Raw genomic sequence first — 12,444 nt, forward strand, 5'->3', positions numbered from 1 at the left:
TTCGCAGGGGGTCGTTGACGTGATGAACAGTAATTGAGTCACAACTGGAGTTTAAGCGAAAACGGAAATAAAGAATTTGAGTTGTTGAGTCACGGTTTGAACGGGACTTGAGGGCAGTTCAACTGACGAGAGCTGTGATATTCTCCACTATCAGCGGGCCATTCCCCGGAATTTCGAACTCTTAATGCAAGGATAGAAGCAGTCTCGTAAATGATGCCATCAGTGATTACTGCAGGTACTCAATGCTATAGAAACATGTATTTTAGGTCTGACTTACCTACATATGTGTGGTACAACTACATATGACAACTCATCAGCACCAATAACTTTCATGCAGTATCGTGGCCATCTCACGTTGGTTCTGGCAGTCAAATCCTCAAATCCTTTAATCCTTTAAAGTGCCCCTATTTTCACTCGCCCCCATTGGCTACTCTCCCCTTCCCTCTCAGCCTTGTCTTATGTACCTTTAACCTGGGCTTGTCTCCCGCCAAAGCCGATGGCCCGTTCACCGATAGCCACTCCTGGCATCCACTGAAAGAAGCAACGCAACCCTTTGAGAGTCACATTGGAAGGCCAATGGTGTCATCCCTCACCATAATCACTCTCTCACAATCACTGTCCTCCCCCGTCTCCGTAATACGCAATCCCTTATTTTTCTCCAGACATTTTTGTTCCTGCACCTCTCTCTTATTATTCTTTCTCGCACCTGTCCTCCCTCTTGACCTGTTTGTTATTTTTCTCCGGCCCAGATTGATTTCTTTGCACGCACAAGGTCAAACCATGTGCCGTTTCCTGGTGAGTCCCCTATAATCAAGATCCCTTATCTATACCTCCGAAGCCGGCTTCTTGGTCGCACGCAGAACAACACTGACGCCGTAACTCTTTCAGGTTTACAAAGGGAGTGACGAGATTCTTCTATCAAAGCTGATTCTCGATCCTACTCATTCTATTCTCAAACAGTCATTCGATTCTCGGTTGCGTCTCGTGGGTCAACCTCAATCAATTGCTTTGACCGACAATCAAAGGAATGCCATATCATAGCTGACACATATAACCATCTACAGGATACGAGACGAGGTCAGAACAACGCGGATGGCTTTGGCATAGGCTTCTACACCGACCCTAAACTTGGCTCAGCGCCTTGCCTTTTCACATCGACCATTCCCGCCTGGAATTGCACCAATCTGCAGCGAATCGCTTCAAAGACCGCCTCCCGCCTAATCTTTGGCCATGTTCGTGCCACGACCGAAGGCTCCCTAAGCGAAGACAACTGCCACCCTTTCACACACGGTAGTTTGATGTGGATGCACAATGGCGGTCTGGGTGGGTGGAAATACATCAAGCGTCGCCTGGGCGAGCGTCTCGCCGACAAGTGGTATCTGGGCGTTAAAGGCGGAACAGATAGCGAGTGGGCATTTGCCCTCTTCCTCGATACTCTTGAGCGACTTGGTCACGACCCAAGCGCTTGCCCCGAAACTGGCTTTGGTCCGACTATTCTTCGAGAGGCTATGAAGCGCACGATCGCGCAAATCAACGAGATGACCGATGCGATTCCCGAAAGCATACTACAGAACGAGGATGTTGATACCAGAAGCTTGCTCAACTTTGCTGTCACCGATGGTCATAGCGTGATCTGCACTCGATACATCAGCAGTTCCAAGGACGAGGCGGCCAGCTTGTACTATTCTTCCGGAACCCAATGGACAACACGAACACAATCCGCGAGTGACAAGCAGTACCAGATGGAACGCAAGGATCGGGGCGCCGACATTGTACTTGTTGCAAGCGAGCCCCTGACGTTTGAGAGAGGTATGCAAATTGCTCTGGGTATGGAAGAAGGTCGGGGCTGACTTGAAGCAGAGAATTGGGTCAACGTACCAACAAATTCTATCTTGACAATCCACAGGCAGACCGTCATGGTCCATCCAATAATCGACAAGTACTACGAACGTGATCCTCACCACGTTCGCTCCAGTGCATTTGTCCAGGCCAAGGGACTTACGTCAAATGAGAAGAATCGAAGTGGCGTTGCTAGTCCTGCGGGAGTTGATCGGCAGCAACAGGAGCTTGAGGGCTACCGCAAGATGATGTCAAGCACTCTCAACTTTGGCCCACCTAGGAGCCTCAGTCCCGATATGTGCCGTCAGACCAGAAAGATAGCCCCTGTGTGTGAGTCGATCCCTGTGCCTCAACCACAAGCACAGCCTACACCTGCACAGACAACCGCTCCAAGTGAACAAGGCAACAAACCAGCCCCAGCGCAGGGAAACATCAAAGTTAAGAGACGATCTGTCCAGCTGCTGGATGGCAACCAAGGCCAAAGTTCAAACGATTACGATCAAATCTCCGATACCGAAGAGCCAGCGAGGGCAGACGTGCATAATCCTAGGAAGCTTTCGCGGTATTTCCCCGAGCTGACTCTCGCATCGCATGCGGGGTCTTAGAAGAAGGGGGATGAGAAGGCTGGGAAACAGAGCAACCTAATCTGGGGAGATGGCATGATAGAAGGGGCCGAACGGGTGCGCGATTTGGTTTGAGTTTATTTTATGACCGTTTGTACTTGGGCATTGCACCGAATATCTCGGCGCTTGTGGCATGGTGTTGAGGTGTGAATTCCAGTGGGTGTATTTTACCTAGATTGGCATTTCGGAATGTTTTTTTCTCGTCTCTCGTTACTTTCGTGGATACCCTTTTATCGGAACCATGTCGGGCCATAAGAACAAAATGGGAGCCAAAGTTTACTGTATGACGATGTCTCTATGTTTAAAAGGACTCGGTTAATATGGTGACAGACACGTTTAACTTCTAGGCAACAATGGCTTTTGCCGTCTCATTGTCAAGCCAGAGTGCTCATTCGCTGTCACTCGCCCCTTTCACGGTCAAATGCGCGTGAGAGTTCAACAGCTCCCACACAATATCACGAACAGGACACACAGGTGCGCCATACTGTTGAGGCACTGGCAAATAGGGGGAAATACGTGGTGGTGATGACTTCAGAGGCAGAGTGTTGCTCCATAGCTGCCTCCAGAGAGCCTGCCCTCAACGATGACAACCGCTGAGGCACATTCCTTACCCTCCTTAACTGCCAAAGGACGTTTGGCGTCGCTCAACTCGTGAAAGCGGTGCTTTTCAACGCTTTTGCAACAACCTAAACTCGACATTCATTGCCCCTTCAAATCTACTTAAACGTGAAGCTCTCGTCACCACATCCTTTTCTCTCTCTCCCTGACTATACGGCACGACGCATATACTGAACAGCGAGTAACCCTGAGCAGCGATATGCCTTGCGGTATCGCCATCATTCGGTACGAGCAATGTCTGCACATGCTACTCTTCAAGGTCGGGTGCACTCAAGGTTGCACAGAGCTCTGCCCTCCATCGCGTCAAAAAGTCCTCGTCGTCACTAGTTACCTCTGGCTCTGTGAGGATTGCCACAAACGTGAACTCAACACAGAACTCGCCCAGCGAGACCTCAAATGGACAAAACTTCAACGCGAAGTCCCCCAGGACTATCCCCTCGAGCAACGGAACATGCTGAGCATCGTATTGCAGAGCCGCGAGTGCCTTGACAACGCGTTCCGCGCCAGTGCCCGCGCCATGAAGCTCGAAGAGATCCAATGGGTGGCAGAGTGGACGTATGAGTATGGCCTTATGCTGTACGATATAACGGTCGCGAGGAGATGGGTTCAAAGCAGGGCTTTGAGGAGGATAGACCAGCTGAGGAGCTTGCGTCTTTGGGATCTTGTCGTGATCAAAGATGGACTACGATGTTCTAAGGAGCTCTTCGAGGCCCAACCAGAGGAGACCTACTGGACAATCAGTGGTGAGTAGCGCCTTCAGGGGTATTATAGAGGAGAGAACCTGACTTGGCCCAGAGCAGTTCGCCGAGCAACATTATGACCGAGCATGTGAGGTACGGCTCCCTCAGTCAAGTCGACCACAGCCCCCTTTGTTTGTTGAGATTGAGAATACACATACACCTGAGACAAAGGAAAGCACTGAGTCCCCTGACATGATGGACTGGATCCAAGATGGCGAGGATGATGATGACAAGGACTCTGTAACTGAGAAATCTCCTCCATCACAGCCACTCCCTGACGAAGAACTCCATGGCACTGCTGCGACACACGACTACCCACGTCTCGCTGAGCCGGTAGTTGCACCCTAGGTACCAAGCAGGCGGGCCTCGAGGAGGAGACCCGAAGCTCTGGCCGGCACACGCGGTTATCAGCTTTGATTAAGATGCCGTAACACAAACTCCCAGCGTTACAATACACCCGCAGCCACAGCCACGGCCACAGCACAGCACAGCACAACCCACGCTCGCCCACATCATTCTGTATGTGCATAGTTTCAAGTAAGAGGTATAGGAAATCGAAACTATTCTCAGATTGATAACGTACATGTGATTGCGGGCGTAACGTTGAATAACCCCATGACAACTCCACGTTGGTTAGGCAGTTGCTCATACATCTCCATCTGTTTTGCACTTCCACCCCTTCCCCTTCCCCTTCCCCTTCCCTCTTCCCTGATAGTTCATTTCTCGTTTCTAGATGTATTCTTTTAATGTCTTACACCCCATCCCACCCTATCCCGATCTACCTAATCACCACTGAGGAACCCAAGCCAATTTGTGTTTGACCTACCTCGTCGGGAATAGCATCAATCTCAGAATGACAAACCTCATCAGCCTCAGGTTTAGTCTGCCCTGTATGCACACCACCCCCCATCCCCCGTCCCCCAGCCTCGGCCATGTCTGTTTTCACTCCTGAAACCAGCATTAGCTATGCTACTTTTTTTTCTTTCCTGTCGTGCCCCTTGATCGTTCGCCGTTCTCACCGAAACCATCCCCCCCCCCCCCGATCCTTGTACACTACCAGCAAGGCTCAGCAGGATTGTTACATGTCGTGGCGTCTTGCCCACCCCTACTAGCTCCAGGAGACAAGGCGGAATGGATGTGGAGAGAAGGGAGGATCTTTTTAGCTTTTTGCATTTTGCTTGCGATGTTACGTTGAGGAGGGAGATCGCTGATAGGATATGTTTCTGCGTTTGTTTGACTGTGTCAGCTCTCGATCATAATAAAACTCTCCTTATGACTACATGTACCTGGATGTGGGAATAAGCATTGCAATAGCCTTGCAATCTCCATTTGGAGTTGCATTGACAGATTATCATACTGTTGCATGTCTCATTCCAAGAGACAGCGCAACGTGGTGCAAGGTGGTATCCCGGTGTAGAAATACGTAAGTATATCACCACGCATCTGTCGTTTACACAACAACTACTACCGTACCGGTACTTGACAGAGTTCAAGGCGAGTTACAAGGGACCCATCCCCAACTCCATTACCGTAAATCATCCCTAATGTCGATCATTGAACCCATTCCCATCCCCACACTCACACTTTAAAACTCTGGCTAGAATCGGCCAAATAAATATCTGATAGTTAGTGGGTTGGGCACTTTGACGTCTCGTCTTATCTCAATCTCGACCAATCAACGATCTAACCGCGCCTTATCAATCCTCGTCCAGCTGTGCTCTTGTTCTGTACATACAGTAAAAGCCCTTCACCTTCGGCCGGCTCCGCCAGGTACAACGGAGTCAACCCGCGGTGGCGCCGCTGCAAGCCAGACTCTGACCTTTCGCTTTTAGGAGTACTACAGACTACGTGGTGGTACAGTAAAACCTAGTTAGAGTACGTAGCTGGGAATAAAAAAAAAGGAGGCTGAAAATTAGAGGCTGTATTCTACCTAGCCCAGCCCTGTAACGTCTTTGCAACTGCCAAATCCTGCATCGTCTTTCACAATGGCTTCACTAGCACCCTCGGCATATCCTGGATGTGAGGGTCACTCTCCTTTATCATTGACTAACAGAAGTGGTAGTTTGACACTTTTCAGGTGAATGAATACTCGTTTTAATCTCGGTCTCTTTGGACCATATTCAGTACGTACCCAAACTCCAGAAGGTCTGTCCTAATGCCCAATGCTAAACCGAAACGCCTTGCTTCCTTTCTAACGTAACCGTTTCCGTATGCTGTTGTGTTGCGTTGCCTGAGTTACATAATACAAGATGCTAGCCTCTTCATCAAGCTAAACTCCCAAACTTGATCCCACAGTAGTCCCGAATCCGAATATGACACACGCTCACCACCATTAGGCTAACAAGGCCGGCCAACTTCACCAACCCCTACCCACGCATGCCTGTCTGCAATTCATGACAGCCCCTTGCAAACTTGATCCAAATCCCTGATTCCCATCCCATCCCATCCCATCCCATCATCTCAGCCCAGTTCAATCCAGTCCAGTCCGAGCACAAACGCCTTCACATGTCAATCGCCGAACATCCCTGCACATCAAAACATGATCCACTCCACCTCCACTCCGGGCCCCCCGATGCATTTGGTCCAGTTGAACGGTCCGCGTTGATCCCCGGTCCTGGTCCCCAACATCAACGGCTCTCCTCCCGCCCAATCTTGGGCCCATAATTTCTCTAGCACCTCTAGAGCCGCCAAGTTGTTCATGTAACCAGAACGGAACATGATATCACGACACTTGGACCGAACCATGTTTTGCTGTAATTCGTTGACGCACTCACAGCCCGCAACGAAAAGTGGCCAGAGTAGAAACTTCTCGGCGCTACTTCCTGTGTCCAGGTTCGTTGCGTAATAGACCACCTGGCTGACAAGGCTCTGGATACTCTGGTGGCCTGAAGGTAGTGATGGGCTCACTAGTCGCTCCGTGTATAACAGGGCGGCATAGCGGAAAGCCTCGGACAGTGATTCCAGGTCTCGTAGTTGACTCTGTGTACAGGGCTCAGGAAGTGAGGCGCTGACCCCGGGAGCATCGAAGTTCCAATTTTGGAGAGCCAGTCGTGCTTCTTTCCACTCATGCCAAAACAAGGAGCGACCTTCTTCGTAGGACGTCGCCGGGGCTAGGCGTGGGGCACTTATTGGCGCAGTTGTTCGGTCCTCATGGACTGCCGTGTTTGATCGCCCGTCACCGAGACCATGGCTAGTGACATTGCTCATGTCCCCTATCTGATCGTTCACATTAAACCCTGTGAGAGATTCTCGCCGAGCGTGACCTAGTGGGGAGATGTAAGACAAGGACGGAGATCGCTCAGGCACTTCCTGAGCTCCATACGCGGCAGCTGCCTTTCGTACGGAGCGATTCTGAGACAGTAAATTCAGGCGTCCGAGTCTGCTGATGGTCTTGAAGAGCTCGCGGTCACACCCCACCAGGTTCTCGGCCCCAACAGGCAAGAGTTGAGAGTCTGACACCACACTGAAACCGGGATACACTTGGGACTCGCGCTCGTTGATGCTGGCAGAGATGGCGTCAAAGTAGTTGAAAATAGCCTCCATCCAGGCAGAATTGCTAGATGTTGCAAGATGCTGAGTTCGAAGAGCAAGAATCTTGCTGACACCAGCAAACTGAGTATGGAATTTGGCGATACCGGACTCAACCATGCGGTAATGACATAGTAGGAGGATCGTAGCAAGGACTGAATCGTGAATTGCTTTGGTCCGGTCGTTTAGTTGCTCGTTTAATAGGTGCACAGCCAGGTTACGGTGTTGGTATTCCTCGGCGAGGGACAGGTCGTCGGACTGAGTGTCTGCCATGGCTTCGGCGGCATGTTTGTCAGCCATCAACTTCTCAGAAAGATCTCGTGTATCACGTCCGAGACTCAGTTTCCTCTTCATGCGGAGATTGCAGGATGCAAGAGCACAAATTGCATGGCTCAAACTCTGGCTGTTTACAGCTAGTCGCAGAATATGGTCTCGAAATGGGTTGTGTGGCCCGTCGATAAAGACCATGGAGGGACACATGATATTCTCGTAGTAATCCATGAAAAAGGGCATCTTGGAGATGAGGTCCTGGCTCACATGAACAGAATGATTTTCGGAAGCGGTTGGCCAACCCGAGGGAGCAAAGTCCGAATGATGAGATTTAACATCTTCATCTTGCATCGATGGAGACTGCCAGGAGATCGGCATCGAGCTGTAGCTGGCGCCATATGTATCGACTTCAGGCACGCCTGCGCACGTTAGAACCAAAGGAAGTCATTGGTTCCATCTGGGCTTACCGAATGAATCACAATCTCGAACCATCCTATTGCCCATTTGCGAGTCAAAGGTGTCGGTATGCGAGTGAAGGCTGGAGCTCATTTCTGAAGGAGCATGGGCGAGACTGGGGCATGAGGTCGGGGCAAAGGTCCTTGCGTGTTCGGCGTAGAGGGATGCTGGGGGGCTCTGAGGGCCAGGGGAGCTAGTGCCGGTTGTATAGCTGTCGTACATGTAGGAAGGGCTGTGGACATAAGAGACGTCGTCTCTGGTATAAGACTGGCTCATAGGCGATACATAGCCAACGTCGGGAGTAAGGGGATCGATAGAAGATGAGAGGTTCTCTGTGACAAGAGGCACCGGGAATCGATGCAGATTGTGTGCTGTTTCTTGAGCGGGAGAATAGTTGACCGAACCCCAGTTTCCTTGGTGGATAGGGGCTGCATGCTCAGGATGGGGGATAGAGAGGTAGTCGTATCCTGCCATGGCAAATGGTGTTGTAGGTGCAGAAGCGACTTGTGTCACAGCAGGAATATCAATGGGACCTTGGCGCATACGGCTGACTTCATCTTCCGTACCTGAACGAGCAATGGCAGAGCTTCTTGATGATGCAGTCGACTGTTTCCTAGGTTCACGAGTAACAGGAGGAGCTTTGGCAATGGGCAGAGACAAACCACGAAGCTTGCCTCGACTGGCCACGCCAACTCCCCAAGTAAGTTGTGTTTTATAACCAGAACATTCACTGCCAACCTCGAGACACTGAGAGCAGTATGGTCTTCTACGGTCACACTTGATGTTCTTCTTGGAGCAAGAGAAACAATCATCAGAAGCGCCACCAGCAGGAGCACGTCTTCTGCGCTTTCGTACTGCAGAGGGATCTTTGACCGTGACGGTCGGTTGTGACATGGCGGCTGTCATGTTCGTGAAGTTGAAGGGGTGAAGTGTGTAAGAGGTGAATGGGTGTGTTAAGAGAGTTGTCGAGGTCAAGGTATATATATAACCAAGTTGAGTCAAGTTAATGTGTATGTTGACAAGAGTCGAGGTCAAGTTGGTGGTGGAGTAGTGGTGTAGTTAAAGGCTTTGGATATAAGGAACTCATAAGAGTATAGACAACAGGGAGATCTTAGAAACGGTGGAAGCACGATGTTAAAGTATGAATGAAGTCTTCAGGAACAGGGTATGAATATGGAAGTGGCGCCCTAGGACGGTATAAGGCAAGATGAAGACCAGATAGAAGAGGCGAGGGGTGTTCAGAGACCGAGGAGGGTATCGCCCAGTACTTGAGAGCAGCAACAAGACCCTGAAGCCGCGGCAGGGATCATGATGGGGAGCAGTGCACTCGAGGGGTGCAGGGAGAGTGAGGGGTGTGGGTGAAGGTCATTACAAGGAGTGGTAGCGTGAAATAGCGTAGTGATGTACCTACTGCAGATAGGCACGTTTAAGATCGAGAGAGCGGGACGTCTGATGAGAGACGGGAGTGGAGAGAGGGGGATGGAAGGGGGATGGACGACTCCCATGCCATGATGGGGGCACCGTTAGCTCTGGCTTGTCTTTGCTCTAGCTCTGGCTCTGGCGTTGGCATCATCATCCCAAACCCAAGCAAGCGTGTCTTTTTTGCGATGATCAGCGGGGGATCCTTGGATGCCATCTCCATTTCGGCCGAGGTAGACTAGAGGATCAGAATAGGTTAACCAGTGACAACCACACACAGAAGGGATTCCCCTGGCAATAAGAAAATGGTTTCAGTCTCAACGGACCCAGTCCAATCTCAATCTCTCTCTCGGTGTGTCTTGGCCGGTGTTGGCGGTGATGTATGTATGTCTGCAGTAGATAGCGGCAGCGCTGGCCCCCTCCATACTACTACGTACGTTAGGGTACGTCGTTGTTTTGGAGAAGAGGAAGAGAGAATATGGAGAGACGGCGACCTGAGGAACCAAGGAAAACCTCACTCACAATGACGGGAGGATGGAGGGGAGGGGCGGGATCGAAGATTGCGTGGGCGTGGCTACTCGCTACTAGTACGAAATGGCAAGTGCAATTGCAACCAAACAAGTTGGTTACGGTTAAGATACCTTGTTTGTCATATGGAATGTGAGCAGTCGTAAGTATCTATCTCTAGCCCCAGGAAAGTGGTTCATTCTTTGCCTGCAGACCCTGTAAGTCTTTGGGGTAAGCCAGTCCAGCAAGCACTCGCCCCAAGTTGGATGGATAGAACCTCCCATCGTTCGGCGGCCTACGGGGGTTAAGCCCCCCCGGCTTGACCTCCATGAGCGGTTTAGTGGCCGTCGGTATAGCGCTGCGAGGCACCCCTAGCGCTGTATATACACCGGTATAACTGCCCTTGACCGTTCCCACACTACCTGGGTTGGCCAGCCCATCTTCATCGAGTCCGTCCCTTGTAGAGTAAGGTCTCACTCGCTCTCTTCCGCCCGAGTTCCCCCCCAACTCTCGGATCTTGGGCAGATTGGACTCACGAAACTCTTATTCTGTACTGTAATCGTCGTCGCGGACAAGGGATCACTCGAGACAAGGTTGAAAATCTAGGCCAAGTTCGGCAAAGAGTGCAGCGAGCGCCAAGTCGGGGACGATTGCGCAAAGGGAATAGAGCCTCAAAGCATAAAAGCCGCCGGTAATAACTAGAGATGAGTTGAGATTGATGCGTGAATATCCAAGTTTTGCAAGGGAGCCCAAGTAATGTGGGAGAATTGGGCAAGTTTTGTTCCTCTTTGTGGCTTGTCACGTAGCATCCTCTCGTCTAGAAGAAAACCCGTCTGGAGCCGACGTGCCAACGGTATACGGCCGAAGGACACCTGAGGCTCAATCCAGTCTTGTAAACTCTGTAAGGAGCTTTGTTCCGGCATAGGTCTATGCTTCCAGTCTAGGTAGCTCATCATACATGACACAACGGGCTGGCAGAGTGACGGTTTGGGGCTAAGATCAAGAAGGAACCTGGATACTGACACTGACACCGTAGATAGTCTGGTGCGCAAGTAGTTTGACGCTATGGGAGCAGAAGAAAAATTCGAAGAACTCAGGGGGAAAAGAGGCTTCAAATTCAATCTGTCCAAGCTTTTTCCACCTTTCTGTTGTAAAGGTCAGTTCAGACTGTAGACTGGAGGTAAGATACTTATCTCTCAGACACTCTCGGAATCGCCGACGAGGCTGCGATAAGTCAACTTCTCCCACTGTCACTGGTTGTCACTACCTAGGTAGGTATACACTACAGCAGACAGTACTCCGTACTAGACGAACGATGCCGTGGCTCTTGGCAGTTGTCGATCACATAGCGTCGACAGATGCAGGTTCGAAATGGTTCCTGACGACAACAAGATAAGATATCCGTTATCATATCCGTAATGGAAACAAAAGATCTTTATTGCGTGCGAGCTAGGTAGCTATCTCAAGCGACAAAAGAGCCAAGACAGGCCGGGATGCACCAGACAAGGAGACTTGCATACAGACATCCTGGATCCATGTAGCGACAAGGGTGACAAAACCGCCGCCGGGTGCACCTTAAAATCATCCGCTGCATTTGCATTTGCAGTTGCAGTTGCATATCCACAACCGTAGGCGCTAAAGCGATCCACTCCCGGGGCTCCGTGGTCAGGTCAGGTCCTTTTGCAACGTGACAGCCCAATCAGAAATGCCCATTCCTTCGTCTTAACCATCTCCATCTCCACTGAAGACAACCTCATCCACTCCCCATGCATCCATTATCGACAGCTTGACCACTCGCGCTGTGACAAAACAAAATCTCCCCGCCTCTCAGAAGCAAAAGGGCCAAGCAGCCTGGGGTTGCCAAGGCTCACAGTTAATCCTGCTAGCTGCGTGCGTTAGCCACCTAGGTCGCTGCCTCCTTACAGTAGCTAGAGTGGAGAGGCAGGCAGACGAGGAGGAGCAGCAGCAGCAACAGCAACAACAGCAGCAGACGATAGAAGCATCAGTCAATCTTGAAATCGCCTCGGTTCGAGCTCGCTTGCGCTTGCAACCGTGGATCTTGTAAGGCCAACCGTGCCGGCATTTCATTGTGCAAATCTGTTAAGAACAGGGGACCTATTGTCTACAACAGCACGACACAGATGCTAACATTCATCTGGCAACAACGCCGTCATGAAAGATATTATCCAGAGGCTCCAGAGCCAGCCTTTCCTGCAGTTTTGCCAGGTTGGCGACGTCGAACCTCGAAACGAGTATCCGCTCGAGTCCTACATCCGCGTTTGCTGGCCGCCTTCCACTTCACCTTACCACACATCTTCAATTGCCCTGGCTGCACAAGGCCAAGCTGGTGAGAAGCAGTGGAACCAACGAACCTCTCACCCCGCAGGATCACACGCAAGACAACCGCGCACAGCACATGGCAAACCGTGGCCCAGGATGGATGA

General features: G+C 50.9%; 3 protein-coding genes across 3 annotated transcripts; 2 read left to right on the forward strand and 1 right to left on the reverse strand.

The window, feature by feature from the left end:
* Positions 1 to 780: 780 nt before the first annotated feature.
* J7337_006819 (uncharacterized protein) lies at positions 781 to 2,444 on the forward strand (the record flags this gene model as incomplete). Its single annotated transcript, XM_044824478.1, has 3 exons — positions 781 to 795; positions 1,065 to 1,809; positions 1,861 to 2,444. 3 exons carry the CDS (start codon positions 781 to 783, stop codon positions 2,442 to 2,444), a joined length of 1,344 nt encoding a protein of 447 aa, XP_044680135.1.
* An 835-nt stretch (positions 2,445 to 3,279) lies between these two features.
* On the forward strand, positions 3,280 to 4,168 carry J7337_006820 (uncharacterized protein; the record flags this gene model as incomplete). Its single annotated transcript, XM_044824479.1, has 2 exons — positions 3,280 to 3,823; positions 3,876 to 4,168. 2 exons carry the CDS (start codon positions 3,280 to 3,282, stop codon positions 4,166 to 4,168), a joined length of 837 nt encoding a protein of 278 aa, XP_044680136.1.
* A 2,184-nt stretch (positions 4,169 to 6,352) lies between these two features.
* Positions 6,353 to 8,968, reverse strand: J7337_006821 (uncharacterized protein; the record flags this gene model as incomplete). Its single annotated transcript, XM_044824480.1, has 2 exons — positions 6,353 to 8,037; positions 8,086 to 8,968. 2 exons carry the CDS (start codon positions 8,966 to 8,968, stop codon positions 6,353 to 6,355), a joined length of 2,568 nt encoding a protein of 855 aa, XP_044680137.1.
* Between the last annotated feature and the right edge of the window lie 3,476 nt (positions 8,969 to 12,444).

Source organism: Fusarium musae, chromosome 5 (genome assembly GCF_019915245.1).
Source record: "Fusarium musae strain F31 chromosome 5, whole genome shotgun sequence".
Lineage (NCBI taxonomy): Eukaryota > Fungi > Ascomycota > Sordariomycetes > Hypocreales > Nectriaceae > Fusarium > Fusarium musae.